General features: G+C 52.7%; 1 protein-coding gene and 1 pseudogene across 1 annotated transcript; one reads left to right on the forward strand and one right to left on the reverse strand.

Annotated features, from left to right (window-relative positions):
* Window positions 1-17: 17 nt before the first annotated feature.
* Window positions 18-16,175, reverse strand: Clip3 (CAP-Gly domain containing linker protein 3). The gene is made up of 14 exons (XM_052166639.1): window positions 16,044-16,175; window positions 15,510-15,688; window positions 11,248-11,387; window positions 11,066-11,159; window positions 10,708-10,869; window positions 10,190-10,308; window positions 9,276-9,512; window positions 5,917-6,052; window positions 5,660-5,788; window positions 4,385-4,528; window positions 4,160-4,283; window positions 3,909-3,973; window positions 2,553-2,625; window positions 18-1,592 (listed from the first exon to the last, which is right to left on the reverse strand). The coding sequence occupies exons 2-14, from the start codon at window positions 15,673-15,675 to the stop codon at window positions 1,538-1,540; spliced, it is 1,644 nt and encodes a 547-aa protein (XP_052022599.1). The 5' UTR covers window positions 15,676-15,688; window positions 16,044-16,175; the 3' UTR covers window positions 18-1,537.
* Window positions 16,176-18,011: 1,836 nt separating this feature from the next.
* Window positions 18,012-18,903, forward strand: LOC127696498 (heterogeneous nuclear ribonucleoprotein A3-like; annotated as a pseudogene).
* Window positions 18,904-21,227: the final 2,324 nt, after the last annotated feature.

Below are 21,227 nucleotides of genomic sequence, written 5' to 3' on the forward strand. Positions count from 1 at the left end.
TGAGCTGATACAAGAAGGCCATAGAAACGTCTTTATTGAAGAGGACAGGAGTCATGCTGAGTTTAGGGACATGCAGTGAAGGGGCAGTCGTGAGCTGTCCTTGGTAGTCAGGGCCCCAGGTCTGCTCTGGACCTATGGGGCCCTCAGGTTCTCCCTCAGGCTGTTGGTCTGGCCCAGGTGCTGTGAAGACCTTTGGGGCCAATGACTCGAGATTGAGTGTCTTGGACCTGTGACTGGAAGGTAGATTGATGTAGGGACCCCATGACTTGGGGTCCTCTTAGAGCCCTGGGCCCTGCACATATTAGCAATCAGAGATTTGGGACTTGGGGGTTCCCTTGAAGGTGGGGCCCATGGAATTTGGAGGTGGGGAGATTAGAAGATCCATGGACTTAGAGTATTAGTGAGTCCTCTATCCTTGTTCCAAAGATGGGACTTCCTGTCTGGGGTCTCCTGGTGCCTGGGAGTCAGGTTTGAGATGCCCAGAGAGTCTGGGATGTTCTCCTGGCAAAGGGTTCCTTCCTCCCGGTCCTAAGGACCTTGTAGTTGGGGGTTTCCTGAGGGTTTGGGATTGGGGGATCTTAAGTTTGGGATTCCCTAGGGATTTGAAAATTCTGTGACTTGGGTAGGGGAAATCCTGGGAATTAGAAATTTGGGGTCTTCTAGAGATTGTAGGGCTTGGCGGGATGGGGAATTGGGGATATATATAATATATATTCTCTCTGGATCTGAACTCCCCAGAGTTCTAGAATGGGGCCTCCAAATTTGGGGATTTCCCTCCCCCAAAGGGGGAGAAGTTATTAGTTTAAAAAATAGAGAATTTTCTGGGAGCCTTGGCCAGCACAGGGACTGTGGGCCGTGTTGGGGGGTGGGGCTTCGTACAAGGCACTGGGGGTCTCTCGGGGTACAGAGGGCAGGAAGACTTGTTGTCCTGGAATTCATGCTTCCAGGATGGTTTTGGTGTTTGTAAATTGGGGTGAGTGGGCCGGCTAAGTGGGTGTCTTGTTTGGGCGTGAGAACGGGGACTCGAGTGAGTGGAGGGCATCTCTGATAAGGGGGGGTACGGGGTTTCTGGTGACCTTGGGGTCACAACATTTTGAGGAGACTGATGTTAAATGGCGACAGTGACATGGCTGGCTATTCTGGAGGCGTGGCCTATGCTTAAGGAGAACCGGGGCGGGGTCTTCGTTCGTGGACCCTAATCACGGTAACTCAAGAACGTCCTGTTGTGGAGAGGGGCGGCGTCCCTTGGGTGACGTGGAAAATGTTTATTGGGGGAACTCTGCTCCGAGCAGTAGAGGACAGGGACTAGCCTGAAGGTGCTACTCAGGGAATCTCTTCTGGGGTAACATGAGGTCTGTATTTGGGGAGTCGTCATCATGGGAGTTCTGTTAATAATGGGACCTCAGTAATCGAGGGCTGGCTAACAGGGGGTTTCTATTCTGGAGGCGTCACTGGGGATCTCTATCTTGGGGTGACGGGGGAGCTCCTTGTGTCAGGAAGATGCTAGAGGGGACTCTCTCTGTGTTATCCAGGGCCTCTAAGACTGCATCTCCGCCCTCAGCATCCAAGGGAACCAGCAGCAGAACAGTAACCTGAAAGAGGAAAAGCTGTCAGTCAGGCGGGATTCAGGTGTGCGCATCGGCTCCCTCGCTTCGCCTCCATGCTGGCATCGGTCTACCTCCGGCTGTGCCTGTTTAGGCTTGTGGTGTGTGTGTGTGTGTGTGTGTGTGTGTGTGTGTGTGTTGGGGGAGGGGGTTTCTGTTCCCTCTGCTGAGGTCTTCAGAAGTCAGGCAAGCCCTGCTTTCTAAAGCTGCTCTCTCCGCCCCCCTCCTTTCGTCCTTCCCTCCCTCCCCGACCCCCTCCCCCGGCAGTGTCTCACTATACACCCCAAGCTGTTCTCAGACAGAGAGCAATCCCTCCGCCTCAGCCTCCCTGTGCTGTACAATGTTGCATGAGCAACTGTACCAGACAAAGATGATGTACTCTGTTTTTTGGTTTGTTTTGGTTTTTTCAAGACAGGGTTCCTTTGTGTCGCTTGCAGTGTCTTAGAACTTGCTCTGTAGAGTAGGCTGGCTCTGCCCCCTAGTGGTAGGACTATAGGTGTGCACCATCACTGCCTGGCTTTATGGGGTTGGTGTTAGTTTTGTTTGTTTGTTTGTTTGTTTGTTTGTTTGTTTTGTTTTTTGGACAGGTTTCTCTCTGGCTCCCTGTGTCCTGGAACTCATTTTGTAGACCAAGTAGCAAGATATCCTTGAACTCACTGAGATCCACCTGCCTCTTTCCCCTTTCCTTCTTTCTTGTTTTTAGAGTGGGTTTCACGAAGGAGACAGTCTCACACCAGGAAGGCATGGAACCTTTGATCCTCCCGCCCGCTGGGTGCTGGGCAGGATTGTAGGTACAACCAACACATCCGCTCTACAAAGGACTTAACCATTTCCAACCCAAGGAGGGCCTTGCACACCAGAGACAGTGGCCTCTCACCCCATGGCCGGCCTTGCACACCAGGGCCTTGCAGACATCTCTAACCTTCCGCTAGACGGTTAGTCACGCACCTGGAGATAGAGTTCTCTGACGCAATGTCCTTTGGGGTCCGGACTGTCGTGAAGGTGCGTTTGGGCTGTGTCACTAGAGAAGAAGGCGAGGTCTCAAAGGAGGTGACGGTAAAGTCACACGTGTTATTGATAATCTCACACACACACACACACACACACACACACTCAGTCATATCTCTCCATGTCTCCAGACCTTGACTAGATTCCTTCATTGTCAATATGCACTTGGACCTCTTATCAGTACTTGGCGCTCCCTGCCATTAGGTACCCACACCGCCAATATCGAATCCTTCTTCCCCGGTGCCTGCTTAGACCCTTGTTTTTGTTAGTCAGATTGGGTTTCGTTTGTTTTAAATAGTCTCACTATGTAGTTGAGGTTGGTCTAAAATTTGAAATCCTTCCACCTCAACTAGAGGAATGTTGGTATTAGAGATTTTTAAAAAGTTTTATGAGCATTGGTTTTCTGCCTGCATGCTTGTCCATGTGAGGGTGTCAGATCCCCTGAAACTGGAGTTACAGACAACTGTGAGCTTCCATGTGGGTGCTGAGACTTGAACTCTGGCCCTTTGGAAGAATGGCCAGTGCCCTTAACCACTGAGCCATCTCTCTAGCCCCACAGATGTTTTTTGGGTTTTTCAGTGCTTTGGATTGAACCCAGCGCCTTATGAATGTTGAACTATGCTCCACCCTCAGCCCCTCACTGGGGGATTCTAGGCATGGGCTCTACCACTGAGCCACGCCCCCAGCCCCTCCCTGGGGGACTCTAGGCATGGGCTCTACCACTGAGCCACGCCCCCAGCCCCTCACTGGGGGATTCTAGGCAGGGGCTCTACCACTGAGCCACGCCCCCAGCCCCTCACTGGGGGATTCTAGGCAGGGGCTCTGCCACTGAACCACGTCCCCAGCCCCTCCCTGGGGGTCTCTAGGCAGGGGCTCTACCACTGAGCCACACCCCCAGCCTCTCACTGGGGGATTCTAGGCAGGGGCTCTACCACTGAGCCACGCCCCCAGCCCCTCACTGGGGGATTCTAGGCAGGGCTCTACCACTGAGCCACGCCCCCAGCCCCTCCCTGGGGGACTCTAGGCATGGGCTCTACCACTGAGCCACGCCCCCAGCCTCTCACCGGGATTCTAAGCAAGTGATCTACAACTAAACTGTATTCCCAACCCTCATACTGTTGTTAACTTCCCCATATCTACAGTACTATCTTTCTTGGGGAAACTATCTCATATTTTTCTGGGCCACATGTATCAGATTAAATGCCAGAGATTGTCACTAGCATAGAGCTGAGACCCTAGAACCTTTCTCCTATCCTAACACCCACGCTCCTTCCTGCATCCCGGCCCCCAACTCACTTGTCACTTGATGTACTTTTTTGGCTCCAGCACTGTCTCCGGGGGGATCAGTGGATCCACCAATCCTGGGAAGACACATAGAACATTCAGAACCTTGAAGGGCTAGGATCTGGATGAACCCTCCGGGCGGAGCCCAAAGCAAAGAGGTACAGTACAGCAACCAACCATGTCGTGCCAGGCCACAAGGCCCATCTGAGGGGAGACATGGGCTCTAGGTGACTTCCTGAGTGGAGGGGCACAGCGAGGCTCACCTCTGGATACGAGACGCTGGTGCGAAGACGCCATGCTTCGGGGCACAGGTAAAGTACCGGACGCCGAACACAGAGCCGTCATGTTTGCCCGTGGGCTGGTCCAGCTCGATGCCATACCAGTAACCTGTAACAGGGGTGTTGCCAGAGGGCCCCAACCTCAGTGCTAAGGATGCAAGTCAGGGCTGCATGCATCTGAGCCACACCCCAGCCCAGAGCCCACCCCACCTGGGGCAAAGTCAGTCTTCCCGTAGAAGCGCACGATCCCCTGCTTCTGGCCCGCCACAAGGACTTGGTCTCCAACTTCAGCTTTGGCGCCTTCACGCTGCTGCAGGCTGCCCAGAGATGGGGAAGATGGTGACTTCTTCTTCCCTGAGAATGAAAGGTAAAGAGATGGAGACCAAAGGAAAACACGCAGGCCGAAGTCAGGAGCCCCCAAAGTTTCCTTCGATAATGCAGGGACATTAGTTGGAGGCATGGCTCGGAAGTAAAGCACTTGCTTAGCGTATATTCGAGTCCTGAATAAAATCCCTAGCATGACCAGACAGAAAAAAGAAAGGAACTGAAGGCAGTGGTGAGGGATTATAGTCCCAGGGCTCAGGAGACGAAGGCAAGATCACTTGAGCTAAGGCGGGTTTTTTGCTTTTGGTTTTGTTTTCTGAGACGGGGTTTGTGTGGCTCAAAAACTCATTCTGTACACCAGGCTGACCTCGAACCCACAGAGTTTCACCTGCTCCTGCTTCCCTGGTGCTGGGATTAAAGGTGTGTGCCACCATGGCCCAGCAAGCCAAGATGTTCACGATCAGCCTGTGCAACCTGGTGGGACCTCATCTAGAAAATAAGTAGGGCTGCCCTCAGCTCAACCTTGAGAACTCGAGTTTGGATTCACAGCACCCATGTGAAAAGCCAGATGCAGTCGTGGGCACCAAGAAGGCGGGCAGAGGCTGGGGCCTGTGTGCTGGCCAGTGTAGCCAAATATATGCTCTTATGTTCAGAGAAAGATTCTGTCTCACAAAACTTAAGTGGAAGGCAGCCGGGCAGTGGTGGTGAACTCTTTCCATCCCAGCACTCAGGAGGCAGAGGCAGGCGGGTCTGCACACGAGCAGGCATCTGCCAACACCTGACCATACATGGATACAGACATCAGAGAGAGGGGGGCAGTGGTAAGACAAGGTTGCATTTTAGTCTGACAGTACCTCTATGCACAAAAGCCAGAAACTTCTGAAACAGGAACCCTCTAGAGACAGATTCTTCCCTAAAATTGGGAGAGGTCTTCGGGGCCTGAGAGTAAACTAAGTCTCAGGAGACCGGGAACTCCAGAAATCCTTCTAAAAGCTGTTTTGGGCAAGTGGTGATTCAGAGGAGAAACCGACTCACTGAAGTAGGGAGTCAGCTTACTCTCTACAGCTGGAGTTGAGGAGAAACGGAACCACAGAGACTAAGCCACCCCCACGGTGTCCCCACGGCTGACCCTCCCCACCCATTTGACTCCACGCTTCTGACCTTTGTGCTCCCTTCGGCCCTTGCCAGTAACGCGGGAGAAGTCCATCCGGGGCGTCCGGGGCGTGGAGGTGACAGATGAAGGGGGTGCGTCCACTGCCTTGGAAACCTTGGACACAGACGCAAAGAGACCTGGGGAGGAGGAGGCGGAGTCTGAGTTTAGCGTGGCCTTTGCTGTGTCTCCGCCCCCATCCCTTTAGCGTCAGAACAGAGCATACCGCCATCCATCGCACTGGCCTGGGCCCCAGTCAGAGACTGACCTTGCTTGGGAGGGCAGATGAAGTACCGGACACCCCCGACGCTGCCATCGTTCTTGCCTTCCGGCTCGTCTAGCTCCACGCCCACCCACTGGCCGCTGGCGAACTCGGTGGTCCCACAGAACCTCAGCGTGCCGGTCTGGGGAGGCAAGGATGACATGGTTTGGACAGGAAGCTTGGAGACCGTGGTGGATCGCTGACAGGCAGCATGGCAGACTGGATGCAGGAACCAGGTTCAAATCTCAGCTCTGGCCCTTACTGGCTCTGTGACTGTGAAGATCTCGTTACCCCTCAGCTTCCTCGTTCACCAAAGGGAACAATGATTGCGTCCACTTAAAGATGTTAAGGGGACTGGGATATAGAACTCAGTGGTAGAGTGATTGCTACTATGCATAAGGCCCTGGGTTCCATGCCCATAAGGAAAAAAAAATTGCCTCAGATCTCTCTTATCTACTGCAGTGAATAGTCATAGACTCAGGTCAACTAAAAATCTGACGCCAGCTCTGGTGACTCATTTCTGCAACCCCAACACTTCAGATGAACTGCAGGAAGACAGAGGCCAACCTTGATCACAGAGCAAGTTCCAGTCCAGCCTAGGGCTACAGAGTGAGACCCTGTCTTGGTTCATTTGTGTGACCTCTACCCCCACCCCCCTGAGCTAGGCCTGGACCTCTTCCTGCCTTAGTCTTCCCCAGTGCTGGGATTCAGGCACGTGGCATCACGGCTGGCTTAAGAGTAGGAGAGGTAACATTTTCTTAAGACACAGAAAGATGCCAGAGACATGTCTCAATGGTTAAGAGCACTTGATGTTGAGATAGCAGAAGTCTGGTTCCCAGCACCCATGCCAGGAGGCTCACAACCACCTGTGACTGTAACGCCGGGATCCAGCGCCCTCTACTGGACTCCTGGGGTACTGCACTGCTGTGCACACATTTAAAAACACATCTATACAGGTTTTTTTTTTTAAACTACTTAGCTGCAGAGAGTTCTCAGTGACTATAGTCACTATAATCCTGTGAGGCCTCCTGATTTTAACACACCTTGTATTTGTCTTTTTTTTTTTTTTGAATCAGGATTTCAAGTAGCCCAGGCTGGCCTTGAACTTCTGACTTCCCTGCTTCTGCTTCTGCAGAGCTAGGAATGTACCACAACACATAGCCATTCATTTTTCTCTCTGCAGTGTTCATGCATGCTGGGCATGCATGAGCTACTCTATCTCTCACTCCTAGCCGTGAGTTCTTTATCTGTAGGACAGGCTAATTATAAGCCTGGAGATGCAGCTCGGGGACAGAGAGCTTGCCTGGTATATATGAAGCACGACTGGACAGGTGGAGGAACAGAGCTAGCCTGTTAACTGTTCTATGTGGGGATGAGGACTGTGCTTGGCACACAAAAAAGAGTTAGCATATTCCGGGCTCTCTTCGAAAGGCCTCAAACGTTCGAATACACACCCCTAATTTGCCTGAGGTGGGCACGATCACCTCATTTACAGGTGGAGAAACTGACAGACAGAGGAGCATCACTATCCCAGGACCTACTCCTGGCGTGTGACAAAGCTGACCTGAACCAGGGCAAGCCAGTAAGCCTAAGCTGGTTGTTGCTTTGCCGGTGATGGGTATCCCATGGCTACAGTCATAAGGCGAGCCTGTTCTGGGATATAAAATGGGAAGCGTCAGCCCATACCCTCAAACTGCCCAAACAGGAAGTTTTCCGGATGGGACACAGAGAGCTCTTTAAAAATGTTATCAGCCAGGAGTGATGGCACACACCCTTAGTCCTAGGACCAGGAAGGCAAAAACAGATCTTTGGGAATTTGAGGCCAAACTAATCTAATTGGTAATTCCTGACCAGTCAAGGCTACCTGTACAGTGAGATTCTTGTCTCAATAGAATAAAATAAATTATTACCAGATGTGTTCATACATGCCTCTAACCCCAGCACCTGGAAGGCAAAGGCACATCAGTCTCCAAGTTTGAGTCCAGCCTGGTCTATGTAGAGAGATCATATCTCAAAAAAACAAAAAGCTGGGCGGTGGTGGCGCACGCCTGTAATCCCAGTACTCTGGGAGGTAGAGGCAGGCGGATTTCTGAGTTCGAGGCCAGCCTGGTCTACAGAGTGAGTTCCAGGACAGCCAGGGCTACACAGAGAAACCCTGTCTTGAAAAAACCAAATCCAAAAAACAAAACAAAACAAAACAACAAACAAAAATCCAAAACAACAAAACCAAAACCCACCATTACTAGTAGTAATATCAGTATTTTTAGAGTGTGTGTGCACATACCTATATGCATGCTCATGTGAATGTGTGTATGGGGGGATGCCAGTGCTGTGGTACATGTGTGTGAGTTAGAAGATAGCTTCTTTGAATAAGTTCTCTTTGAACAAGTTCTTTGAATAGGATTCCGGTGTTTGCCACACCCGCCTGGCAAGCACCTTTCCCTCTGGGACATCTCATGGCCCCAGGAGCTTTTGGTTAGGAAACAAAACATGACTTGTGCAGTTTCTTGCTGAACGAGGAACCAAACTCCAACTTCCTACAAGAAAGAGGTCTGTAGGTCTGGTGCGATCCAGGCCCTTCCGATCTCTCTGGCTCCCCTCCCGTCCCAGAATTCCTCTGCTTTCACACTGTTCCTTCCCATCAGCAGTCAGACCTGTGGGAGCCACTTCCTCAACTTGAACATCACCTCCTCAGGGAAGCCTTCTCGGAACACTCCAGCTAAAAACCTCTCCTGCCTCCAGCCAGGGTCTGTTTCCTACATCCAGGCACCAAATAAATGTCTGTCACAGTCCTTGCCGCCACTGGGAATGACCAGAGGCACAGCACTGTCTACTCGGTTCTCAGCAGAACTCCACCAACAGAGCTGGTGGCTGACGTGGGCCTGGCACGAGGGACACCAGGCAAGGGAGTGAAAGCTGAGGTGCGCGGAGGAAACACGCTGTCTCTGTCTCTTCCTCAGTCCAACCTCTGCTTGGTTTAAGTCAGGACATTTCCCGCTTCTCTCTTCTCCTGGGTCACTAAGCTTCTACCCTGAGGCTCTCTGGCTTGTAACATCCCAGCGAAAGCCCTGCTTTGCACCTGAGGGTCAAGTGGGTCACAGGCCTTTCAGGAAGGCCAGGGTGTGCAGAGAGATACGCGAATCACTGTTGCAGCCGTGACTGTCATGAGCTGTGACTGCCCGGCACGGGTCTGTCAGAGCTCAGCACAGGGTATATATATCGTACAAACGGAGTGTGTTGATAACGACCTCTAGGAGAAACAAAGTACGGCGTGACTGCCAGGGAGTTTGTCTGCAGCCCATGCACCCAGCTCCGGGCCGGATACGAGAGCTGAGTCCTTCCCACTCTTCACCCCAGCCCCTGACCTTCTGACCATCGAGGAGAACTCGGTCTCCTAGGCGCAGGCCCAGCGCGCTAAGCATGAGATTGCCCGGGACGTTGTCGTAGTTGGGTAGTGTGACTTTGGGAAGGGTGCACGACAGTGGCACGGCCTCTTCTAGCAGTGTCCGCAGTTCCTTGGCCACCAGGGCTGCCTCTGCCTTGTCAAGGGACATGTCTGTGGGGTCCGGGACCACTTCCGCTGGTACCTGTCCCTTTCGGTTCTGTGGATCAAAAAGAACACAAGAAACAGGGACTGGGTGGGGCGAGCCACACCTCTTTGGGGACCACACCTTAGACCCTCAGATTGGGTAAAGCAGGAGTTATACTAGGTTACACCCTAGGCCAATTTGAGAATAGGAGGAAATGGAGGGTAAAGATGTGGATGAGACCTGGGTACAGTGGTGCTGCACAGTGGAACCTCATCTCAAAAAAAAAAAAAAAAAAAAAGAGGCAGATAGTGGTAGTATACACCTTTAGTTCCAGCACTAGGGAGGCAGAAGCAGGCAGATCTCTGAGGGTTTGAGGCGAGCCTGGTCTATCAAACAATAAAAAGAGACAGGGACTCAAAGCCACCTTCCGAGACTCTAGGTTGGAACCTGTTACATCACTGATTGTGGTTTCCCAGAACTGAGAAAACACACTCCTTATAGCACAACCTGACCAGTTCTTTTGATCTCTTCACCTCAGACTCCCCACTGTAAACCGGGGCTTAGAGTAATTAGAAGTGACCTGTTGCATAATGAGCACTACGTGAATGTGAATCTCGGGTGTGATTTCATTCGTTAAACGTGCAGAGATTTCCTAATGTTTTAGAAGTGGGCCTGATCCTCTCTCTGCAGGAGGCCTGCTGAAGGGAAGAGGCGGGTAGGGGAGGAGGTAAAGGGGTGGGTGGCAGTACCCTCAGTGCTGGGTTGGCACCATGCTCCAGTAAACATTTGGCGGCGCCCAGGCAGAGATTCGAGGCAGCGATGTGCAGAGCGGAGCCATGGTTGAAGTCACTGCAGGTGGAGTTCACCACTGGGAAGTGGGCAAGTGAGGGAAGGGTAAGAGTGACTAACTGCAACCTCTGCACGGAGCCTCACCCCTGCACAGGGCTCCTGGGCCCTAAGCATCTTGCCTACTCTGTCCTTCTATCCTGTATGTGAGCCCATCACCACATACTCCCACCAACACCCCAGACTTCCGCCATCCTACGCGCGTGCTCGTGGATGTCTATCTATCCCTTGTTTCCTGTTTGAACCCCAGCACCCTCCAAGGTTAGGCCTCAGTCCCTTATCCTTTCATCCTGGGGTTTTTTTCCCCCTTAACCAGATGGATGGTGGGCCCCACACTCTCAAAACCCTGGGCACCCTCCTCCACGAAACTCCACCCCTCATCTAGGCCCCGCCCCATCCCACCTAGGCCCCGCCTCCTCACCCCTGGGCCTCGCCCCCTTCAGCAGCACACGCACAAGGTCTGGCACATCGAAATAGGCTGCATAGTGAAGCGCGTTCATGTTGGTCCAGCGGCTGCGCAGGGTCACGTCAGCGCCTAGCGCCAGCAACTGCTGTGAGAGACGCACTGCGGCAGCAGGGTCCCCTGCAAAGAGCCAGAGTCAGCTTGGAAGCCATCTTCCAATACAAGTGCCCGACATGCCGGGAAGGGCCCTGGGGTCTCAGTTATGCATTTTGGGGTCTTCAATAACAGTCTCCAGATGTGCTTTTCGTGTCTGAGTTCTCAGTGGTTTTGAGGGTATCAGGGCTGGAAGCCTAGGTTTTGGGGTCTGGGCTCTTACCAACTCCATGGGCCCCAGCCTTGCACGCATAATGGAGCAGTGTCATATCTGTGAGGCCGTCTCGATCATTCACATGGCAGCCACGCCGCAGAATCTGCGAGCACCAGAGAATAACATAGGATTACCCGAACGCGGGGAACCAGGTCTCCTCCCCCCTCCCCAGCCTCCCAAAGTGCTCCTACCTCATTGCCAATGACGTCTATCTTGTGCTGGACTTGGGGGACCCACTGGCGTACAATGGCGAACAGTTCTGGGATGGTGGTCTTCGGGTCAAACAGAATTTCCTGGCATGCAGGGTCATTGGGATCGAAGAAGGTAAAAGCTGAAAGAAGAAAGAAGCCCTGACTCACCCTGGGCGAGCTGCCTCCCCTCTGCATCACGAGGGAAGGAGACCCAACCATGTTGCCTTTAAGGAGTCTTCACTACATGGTTTGAAGTGGTGACACATAGGCCACAGTCAACTCACGGGTGTTTTCTGGAAAACCAGCAGGGTTCAACGTAAGGAGGGCACTAAATGAAAAGCATATAGATCCCCAGTGTCTTAAGAAATTGGATGGGGGCTGGAGAGATGGCTCAGCGGTTAAGCGCACAGACAGCTCTTCCAGAGGTCCTGAGTTCAATTCCCATGGTGGCTCACAACCGTCTGTAATGGGATCTGATGGCTTCTTCTGGTGTGTCTGAAGACAGCTACAGTGTACTCATATACATAAATAAATCCCTTTTTTTTTAAGGGAGAGAAACTGGACAATCGGGTGATTCCACCCTTTGAAAGAGAGTAGTTGCAGGTTCAGCACCTTTATAGCTGCACATTCAAGGGTCCTGCTAAGGCTCTGGACCCCAGCTACCAGGTCATACTCTGGGCATAGTGAGCTGGGTGTGGTAGCACACGCCTGTCGTCTCAGTGCTCGGGAATTTGAGGCTACCATGGGCTGACTGACTACATGGAGAAGTCCACATCAGCCTGATCTACATAGCAAGGCCCTCTCTCCACAGTGTAGCTGCTGGAGACATAGCTCAGGGGTAGATGCTAGCTTAGAGTGCACAAGGCTCTGAATTCAGTCATCAGCACCTTGTGTATGTGTGTGTGTGTGTGCGCACACACAAATAGAATGGACACAGCCTAGTCAAATTCCAACAAGAGGTAAGTTTCCCTTTTTTAATTTTTCTCTAAAAAAGCCCAGCCAGACACGAAGCACATGAGAAACAGAAGCAGGTGGAGTTCTGTGAGTTCTAAGACAGCCTGGTCTAAAAACAGAGTCCCAGGCCACCACCTAGTGCTATACAATGAGACCCTGTCTCAAATACACAGACATGCCAGAAATCTTTGGTGCTATTGTTATTGTTGTTTGTTTTTTTAAGAAACTCAGATGTTTCTTTAAGAAGTTCTGAGGCTGGGGGATGACTTAGTGGTTCGGGTCACATGCTGCTCTCTCTCAATCCCCCATTGCTTTTCTCCCGTAGCTCACGACTGCCTGTAAGTCCTGTTCTAGGGTGACCCGACACCTCTGGGCCTCTCAAGCACCTGCATTCATGCGTATGTACCCCACACAGACGCACATGAATACACATCATTCAAAATAATAACAAAATAATCAATCTTTAGAAGTTTAAGCTCCGTGCGGCATCTATGACATGGAGCCGTGAACAGAGGCTCTGTCCGACCTGAGGCCGGCCGGGGCAGTGCTCTAAGGCGAGTCTGTTTCTTGAATGGGATGCTGGTGAGTGCCGCCCTGGGTGACCCTCAGCTGCATGTGCTCAGTGGAAGGGTGAGTGAAGGCTGGATCCCACACAGCCAGAGAAGTGACTGTGGACAGTGAGGCAGGAGGCTCTCCCCATCCGCTCACGTCACAGCCTTTCCTGGCTCCCGTCCTGTCCACAGTACTGCCCACAGGCCTCCCCGTGGTGCCCAGGCTCCGGACAATCTGCTCCCCTTTAGCTTCTGCACCTTCCCTCTCCCTTACACCCCTTCATGACCTTCTGTCCCTGCAATGTGCCAAGCGGATTCTGGCCTCTCTGCACGGCTGTTGGCCAGTGTCCTCCCTCAGGAGGCCTTCATAACGCTTTGCAAACCCAAATCCACAGAGAGGCCTCCTCACACCACCCAGTCTAAACCGCTAGCCCTGGCCTCACGCTAGCCCTGGCCTCCTGTCCAAGCTGCCTGTTAGGTCTTGGCGTAGCACAAACCCCAAAAATGGTTCGTCATGTTCCTTCCCCAGTGTTTCTTCCTCTACCCTTGTCTCTCCCTCACCCTCTCTCTCCTTCCCTTTCTCCTCCTAGTCCAGTCCGCTCGCTCCCTGTTGAGGACAGAACCCAAGGCTCTGAGCTAAGCAAGCTGAACAGCACCCCAAGTTTCTCTCCTCTCTTGTCTCTCTTCCATTCTCGACTGTCACCTTCACTGTAAAGACTTCGTGTGCACACGCCGTGTTTCTGTGCCACCCTCCTCACGCCTCTGTCTGCGCAGCGGGGTGTGCCTATATTATGCCCACTCCACGCTACAGCACCACGCAGGAAAGGCCTAGTGGATCTCTTCAGAAGTGATGCCTGAACGGAGCAAACGACCGTCGCCGCCTTTCTCCCTGAACAAGCCACGCGTCCAGACCTTTGTTCTACAAGCAGCACGATCCCCAGGGCCTGGCCTAGATTCTGTGACTTCCAGCCAGATCCAGTTCAATTTCTAACGGTTTTCCAGTTTGTTGGGGTGGACCCTCCCGCTGCACCCCAAACTCGCAGATGATACTGTTGTGTGTGGTTCTGTGTGAACACATACGGAGAGTGTGCACTGTGGGGAACAGAGGTTGACATCATCGGGTGTCTGCCTCTGTGGGTCACCTTTGTTTTAAGACATGGACAGCCCTGGGTATCCTCCTGTCTCTGACACCCCAGCACTGGGATTACAGATGCCAGCAGCCAATGCCCAGCCCTTTGTGTGTGTACTGGGGATCGAAACACGTCTATACAGCAAGGATATGTTTTTTATTAATAGACTAAAATGTGTCCCTCTGATTGATCTCAGGTGACATGTCCACAGGCAATTGATCCGCCTGCCCCACCCACAACTCTCTGAACCTAGCACTAGTTTCCGAATCTCACAGCCCCTGGGAATTGCCTCTCCTTCTCTGGAGAGGTCCTCAAATCTCTCTTCAACGTCCAGTCCGGGCTGAGCTCCATCTCTCTCTAATCGGAAGCCAGAAAGAGCTTTCAAGGCTGTCAGTCAAGAGCCAGTGGGATGGCCCTGCTGGTAAAGGCTTGTCACCAAGCCCGATGGCCCAACTTCCATCCCTGGGATTCACAGAGTGAGAGGAGAGAAAGAGCTACAGAGATGTGTCATCTGACTGGCACACAGATGTCGTGGCATGCACGTGCAAGCACACACAAAATCAATTAAAATGTAATTAACAAGGCTGTGCTACTCTATTTTTAGGTTACACACATTCTCTCCTTTTCATACTCAGAATACAGGGAAAGCCCTTGCTGTGGCCCGAAAGTCCCGCCCAGATCTGTCCCCATTCTGGTTACTTCCTAAATGTGCTCTCGATATGCCAAACACATTTCTGCCTCCGGGCCTTTGCACACACTCTTCTGCATTTCTGCCCCCGGGCCTTTGCACATACTCTTCCCCAACTGGAGCAATTGCTCCAAGTTGCTTACAGCTACTTCCTCCGGGTGCTTCTGGCCTCAGCCTGCAATGCGCCTCATCAGAAAGAGACAGCAACTCCCCGTGTATCACGCTGGCATCTCTGCCTTTTGACGCTTTGACAGCACACACTCCTCTGTGCACTCAGAAGGTTGTGTGTCCCATCACTTGTTGGGTCTCTCTGAGAGCAAGGCTCATGGCTGGCTCCTCCTCCGTGAATGAACAGACACTAGACACTCCTTTCCCCTCCCGGTTACTCTCAGCAACTTCCTCCATCTCAGACCCCTGATCCTGTGTTTAATTCTCCTGCAGCCTCCCCACTCCCCGCTCCAGCCTGGGTTTTCCCCACATGCTACCTCTTAAGGGGAGCCATGTCTTTAAAAGCTCTTGCATTCTGTGCTTGATAAAATCAATCTCATTGTCTCCCTGTAATCTCATATTTAGCCTCATGTGTGGGGCTGCGATTGGGAAGTTCTCTCGGCAAAGCCTTAGGAAAACCTCGCTCTGTGCTGTAGCTCCCGTTCCTAGCATAAAGTTAGGCTCACGGTAGCTTCCAGACAGTGTTTGTTGAATGACTAAACGACTGAATTGACAGGTCATGAATGGAGGACTAGAATTTTTCCAACCACCATTCTCTAAGAGATGAATGTAATTAATGAAGGGGAGCGGTCTGAAGGGCTCGCCAGCAACGCCTCCTGTGGACCTCCTTCAGCAGGTCTGCCCCCGTCATCACCATCAACACAGCTCAGCCAAGCCACCCACCATCACCTAAAACTCCAGACCAGATTCTAGGGTGGGGACAGTGGTTACCGTAGTCTTTGGGGAGCGGAGCAGGTGCTGAGGGGTGCACAACTGGCTTCTGCCGGCGCTCCTGGGTGGGGCTGGGGGCTTCTGGGACCGGTTCATCTTCCTCCTCCTCCTCTTCTTCCTCACCTCGGGGCGGAGGGGCCATTGGGGCAGGATCCGTCTTAGTCATGGTCCTCCGTAGCCTTTGGGGACCGGTGCAAAGTTGGGGGGTGGGGGGTTGGAGGCAAATCCTTAAGATAGAGGTCAGCTAGAGAGGGCTCCCCACAGCGCGGGGGTCCAAGCCCCACAGAAGCGCCAAGAGCCACGGGAGGCCCCCTAGTCCCTAGCTCTGGATTTGGGCAATCAAAGGGATCCCCGTTCCAAGGTAGAAGGCCCAGGGATATGAGCCCCAATGCCTGCCACTTGCCTCAGGCCCAGCCTCCCATTCTTCTCTTCGGGTGCCAGGCCCCTGGGTCTCGGCCGCCCCCTCCCGGGGTTTGTTTATCTAGGGATGCAGGATGCTTCGCCCCTCCCCTTCTCCCCAGCCTCCCAGCCTACCTCGGATGGCGCGGTCTGGAGAGCAAGGCTGAGACTGAAGAGAGCGTGCAGGAGTAACGGGGTGTCAGTGTCGGGGGACGAGATGGGGGACGAGAGGGAGACAGAGAGAAGGGGACGAGGCCCAGACGCTGGCGGGGGATGGGGATGGAGAAGGAGGGGCGCTGGCGGAGCATGCGCAGTGGCAAGACGCGGGGGAGGAGAGGCTAGGAGCGCTGAGGCCGACGCTGGAGGCAGCGGGAAGGGGCTAGACAGGCAGGATCTCCAGGGGAAGGGGGAGACCGAACCCTGGAAGGATGTGGCAAGCATAGAGTTGCAACAGGATGAGGTAGAGAGGAGGACTGAAAGACATGGGTGGGAACGGGTGTTTTCCTCCACTTAGCAAACTAGGTCGTATTGAGCAGCGGTGAGTCTGATACTGTGACAGCTCTTTGTAAATCCCAGTCCGAACTCCTTCTATGCTTGTCCAACGTAAGGGGAGGGCCCCAGCTTCCACTTCACTCTTAGCCACCTGCTCAAGGGTGGTGGTGCTTGAACCAAGGGTCGTGGTTGCGGTAGTGTATAGGGTGCCCATTGGTCTCTAAAGAACGCGTATCACTTCTAGCTCAGGGCCACCTCAACCTCACCCTGCCTCACCCTGGCCCTGCCGGCAACATCCCAAATCACCCACCCTGACTTGGGCCTTCCACCTCTTTCTTCTAATGGGCAGCCTGGGAACTCCCTCTGAGATAGTTCCAGAATTTTCTCTTCCCTCTCCTTCCTCTCCCAACCTTCATCCGAGTTCGTATTGTTCCTCCCTGGCCTGGACTAGAGCCGCAGCCTCCTTTTTCCTCAGTGTTGGTATCAGGACCTCTGAAGCCTGTGACATCACTTAGGCGACACATTCCCAGAATCCACTTGGCTCACCTCCCACCTTTACCTGTGACTACGGTCACCATCCATACATAAAGGCCCCTCCGATCTCTCTCTCTCTTCCCCTACTGCTCTTTCCACAGTCGCGTTGCCCTTTCCTGTCTCAATAAACCTCTGCGAGGGACTGTTCCGGCCTGGCGTGGTCCTTCTGGAGCCTCCTGAGGGTCACAGCACTCAGCTTGGCTGAACTGGTGCCCTATTAAGGAGCTCCGCACCCGGACTTTCCTGGACTCGGACACGTTTGTTTACCTGAGAGCAATGGCCAGCATTAGTAGGTCTGGTGCAGGCCTACAGCCCTGGCTGGCACTCAGGACACTGAAGAGGGAGGAAGGCCTTCGATGCAGCGCCAACCCGGGCAACATAGCAAGAACCAATCACAAACCCTTCCTCCTGTTCCCCTTCCTCCTCCTCCATCACCACTACCAATACACACACACACACACACACACACACACACACACACACACTCTCCAGTGTGGTCCACCATAATGGCCCTACATGAACTTGCCTGTCCCCTCTCCATCTTCACCTTCTCTTGGCATCCACTTAGTTCTCTTCACTACATCTGTACCCCATCCTCACCTTCCCTTCCGCCTAAGAACTCTCTTCCCACAGATGGTTCCCTCCCTTGCCTCTTCTCTTTTTTTTTCTTTTGGTTTTTTGGATTTTTTTTTTTCGAGACAGGGTTTCTCTGTGTAGCCCTGGCTGTCCTGGAACTCACTTTGTAGACCAGGCTGGCCTCAAACTCAGAAATCTGCCTGCCTCTGCCTCCCAGAGTGCTGGGATTACAGGCGTGCGCCACCACTGCCCGGCATCCATTCCCTCTTAATATTTTACCCATAAGTACCTTTTCACTGACATCTTTGCTCTTTATAAAAATTGTACCCTGCTCAAAATGGAGGTAAAACTGCCGCCTGGTCACCCCCACCCTGACTCGGGCAGTTGCTGCTGCTCCAGGGGCTGGGGTGGGAGGTGGAGTGGGGTGGGGGTGGGGAAGGAGGGAGGGGGCCATCCGAGGGAAGCAGAGCTGTCTATCATAGGTAGTCTGAGCTTTGAACCACAGATCATAGCTTAAGAGAACAGTTTGAGAAATGGGGCACACTTACAGGCAGTGAGGTAATGAGAGATCCCCAAACAAAGCGTTCCAGGGGCTTTGGTGTTGTGACCTGCTCTTGTGTTGAAGAGGTGGGTGCTGCTGTGTGTGCCCATCCACACAAAGTTGACAAGGTGACAAAAGGTCCCCCCGGGCGTGTGGTGGAAGCAAAGAGAGTTGTTTCTAGAGAGAATTCTGTAAAGCCCAGAGCTCATTTAATGGTGAAGAAGATTTTGGTTCATGGTATCAAAGAGGATACGGAAGAATATGACCTTAGAGACTACTTTGAAAAGTATGGCAAGATGGAAACCAGAGGAGTTATGGAAGATATAGAACATTGTTGTTCAGAAATACCACACTATTGATGGGCATCATTGTGGAGTGAAAAAGACCCTTTTTAAAAAAGAGGTGCAGCCTGCTGGGTCACAGAGAGGTCGTGGAGGTGGACCTGGCAACTTCATGGGTCGTGGAGGAAACTTTGGAGGTGGTGGAGGAAACTTTGGAGGTGGCAGAGGAAACTTTGGTGGAGTAGTAGGCTATGGGGATGGAGGTGGTGGCAGCAGAGGTAGTTATGGAGGTGGTGATGGTGAATATGATGGATTTGGAGGTGATGGTGGCAACTGTGGTGATGGTCCTGGTTACAGTAGTAGAGGAGGATATGGAGGTGGTGGACTGGGATATGAAAACCAAGGTGGTGGATATGGTGGTAGAGGAGGAGGATATGATGGTTATAATGAAGGAGGAAATTTTGGTGGAGGTAACTATGGTGGTGATGGGAACTATAATGACTTCGGAAATTATAGTGGACAGCAACAATCAAATTATGGACCTGTGAAGGGGGGCAGTGATGGCGGATGAAGCTCAGGCAGTCTCCATGGTGGTGGCTGTGTGTGGATCTAGAGATGGGCATGGTGGATATGGTAGCAGAAGGTTTTTAAATGAAACAGAAACAGCTACAGTTCTTGGCAGGAGAGAGAGCGAGGAGTTGTCAGGATAGCTGCAGGTCACTTTGAGACACTCGTCCCAAATGCATTAGAGGAACTGTCACATCCTCTAATCACATTAGAGGAATCTGCCACAGAAGGAACGATGACCCAGAGTCAGGAAAGTCACTGCAGCTTAAACAGTTCCTGTTCAGGACCGTCACAGCCACAGTTTGCAAAAAGTGCAGCTATTGATTAATGCAGTGTAGTGTCAATTAGATGCACATCCCTGAGGCCTTTCATCTGCTGTAGCTTTTTCTTTTTCTTTTTCTTTTCATTATATCAGGTATATTGCCCTGTCAATTGTGGTACTGGTACCAGGAATAAAAAAATTAAGGAATTTTTAACTTTTCAAGAAAATAAATTGTACCCACCCCATTAAGTACCTTCTAGGGCAATCTAGCCTTCCTTACTGTGATGATGCAGAGGGTAGGGGCTCTGCAGAGTTGTTCTTACACCAGCCCAAGTGCCCACCAGACAGTCTGTCACACACACACACACACACACACACACACACACACACACAGACACACACACTGCGGTCAACCACCCTCTTCAGTCTTTATTGGTTTGGAGTGATCTGGTTTAATTAGTTTACTTGTTCATCTTCTACTCAAGCAGACATGAACGCAAAGGCAGGGATAGTTTGGGGCTGTGTCACCTCACAGCAGATGTTAGCAGGTCTTAGTGCCTGTTCGTTTGTGACACGGTTGCACATAGCCTAAACTAGCCTTGAACTTGCGGTCGTCCTCCTGCCTCTGCCTTCCACTTGGTAGGATTACAGGCCTATTTTGTTTGTTTGGCGGGTGCTGGATGGAACCCGGGGGTGGGGAGTGGGGTGTAGCTCTTATAGGCAAACTCTCTGTTGCAAGGCCACTCCTACACCCCCACAGGTACAGAAGACTCTTTAAACACTGGACCCTGATTTAAAGCAGAGACCCTGCAGGTGGAGCCAGTGTCCCTGATGCCCGTCCCAGAGGCTCTCAGGCAACACAATGGACGCTTGTGTGCACAGGCCAACAGGCTGTCCCAGTGCAGCTGCAGCCGCCGCCAGCCACTGCTGCCAACTGTTCCAGAGCTCACAGCTGTGCCTGGTGCTAAACCTGTGACTCGCTGTTGCAGCACCTCAAGAGTAGCCTCTAACCCAGCTTGTGGGTGCTGGTAAGGGACTCCAGGCCTTGGCCCTGTGGAAGCAAGTGAGAGGGACAAGGGAGTCAGGAGCATGGTGGCTGCTGCCTCAGCTTCTCCCTCAAGATAGAGGTCCCAGCACCATGAAATATACTAAGCCAGAGGCTGTGCATGCTGCTGGGCTCCAGGGGCACAGGCGAAACTTCCTGTCCAGGAGAAAATGGCAGTGCTCCTGGTTCTTGGCTCTGGAGGACAAGATGGAGGTGGGGGGGGGCATGTATTAGAGCATCAGAGCAATACTCCTAGGGGCATTCCTTTGGGTGTTAAGGGCTGGGGTCAGCTTCTACAGGGACCTCCCTTAAAGGGGAAGACTGCAGAACAGAATCAAAGAGGGGCTTGCCGTGGTGGGTTGGGGGGCTGGAGTCCAGATTCTCCGGCTATTTCCCTGGTAGGGAAGGCTGGGATCAGCCTGTACAGGGGACCTTCTTACTGTTAGTGTTTTGTCTAAGCTCCACCCCACACCTACCTTGCAATAGCCAGGTATGCCCTGCCCCAGAGACCTGGCCCACTATAAGAGGGGCTACGTGCCCCTCCTCTCCCTCTTTTTGCTCTCTGCTCTCCCACATTCTCTCACCTCTCTGCCCCTTGGGCTCTTCCCCCCTCCACGGGGTCATGGCCGGCCTCCACTCCACTTCTCTACTCTCTCTCTCTCTCTCTCTCTCTCTTCCCCCCCCCACTAACTCCCATCCCCTACTCTGAATAAACTCTATTCTATACCATGCCTGTGTGTGTGTGGTCCCTCAGGAGGCAGAGGTGCCCAGGCAGGGGCCTGCCTGGGCATCCCCTTCCCCACGCCGCTGTGCCACACTCCCCTAACCCCCAAACCTCTCCTTTTTAAGCCCCTTTACTTACCTTGTCAGTTGATGCCATGGAGAAGGTGGAGGTACCACATCAGGCCGCAGGTGTGAATTCCCCATCACCATTGGAAGCAGGAGGGGGTGGAGTGCTCACTTGCTCAAGACTGGTGGCGGCTGGACACCCAGTGCTCACAGCCCATGTGCTGCAGCCAGA

Source organism: Apodemus sylvaticus, chromosome 1 (genome assembly GCF_947179515.1).
Source record: "Apodemus sylvaticus chromosome 1, mApoSyl1.1, whole genome shotgun sequence".
In the NCBI taxonomy this organism is placed as follows: Eukaryota; Metazoa; Chordata; class Mammalia; order Rodentia; family Muridae; genus Apodemus; species Apodemus sylvaticus.

What these genes read in the sequence shown, in the direction of transcription:
- Clip3 (XM_052166639.1), bottom strand. Translation starts at nt 15,675, where the DNA reads ATGACTAAGACGGATCCTGCCCCAATGGCCCCTCCGCCCCGAGGTGAG. An exon ending in GAAGGGGGCGAGGCCCAGGG is followed by an intron (nt 10,309 to 10,707) that starts GTGAGGAGGCGG and finishes CCCACTTCCCAG; the next exon opens with TGGTGAACTCCACCTGCAGT. An exon ending in TTCTCCTCGATGGTCAGAAG is followed by an intron (nt 6,053 to 9,275) that starts GTCAGGGGCTGG and finishes TTGCCTCCCCAG; the next exon opens with ACCGGCACGCTGAGGTTCTG.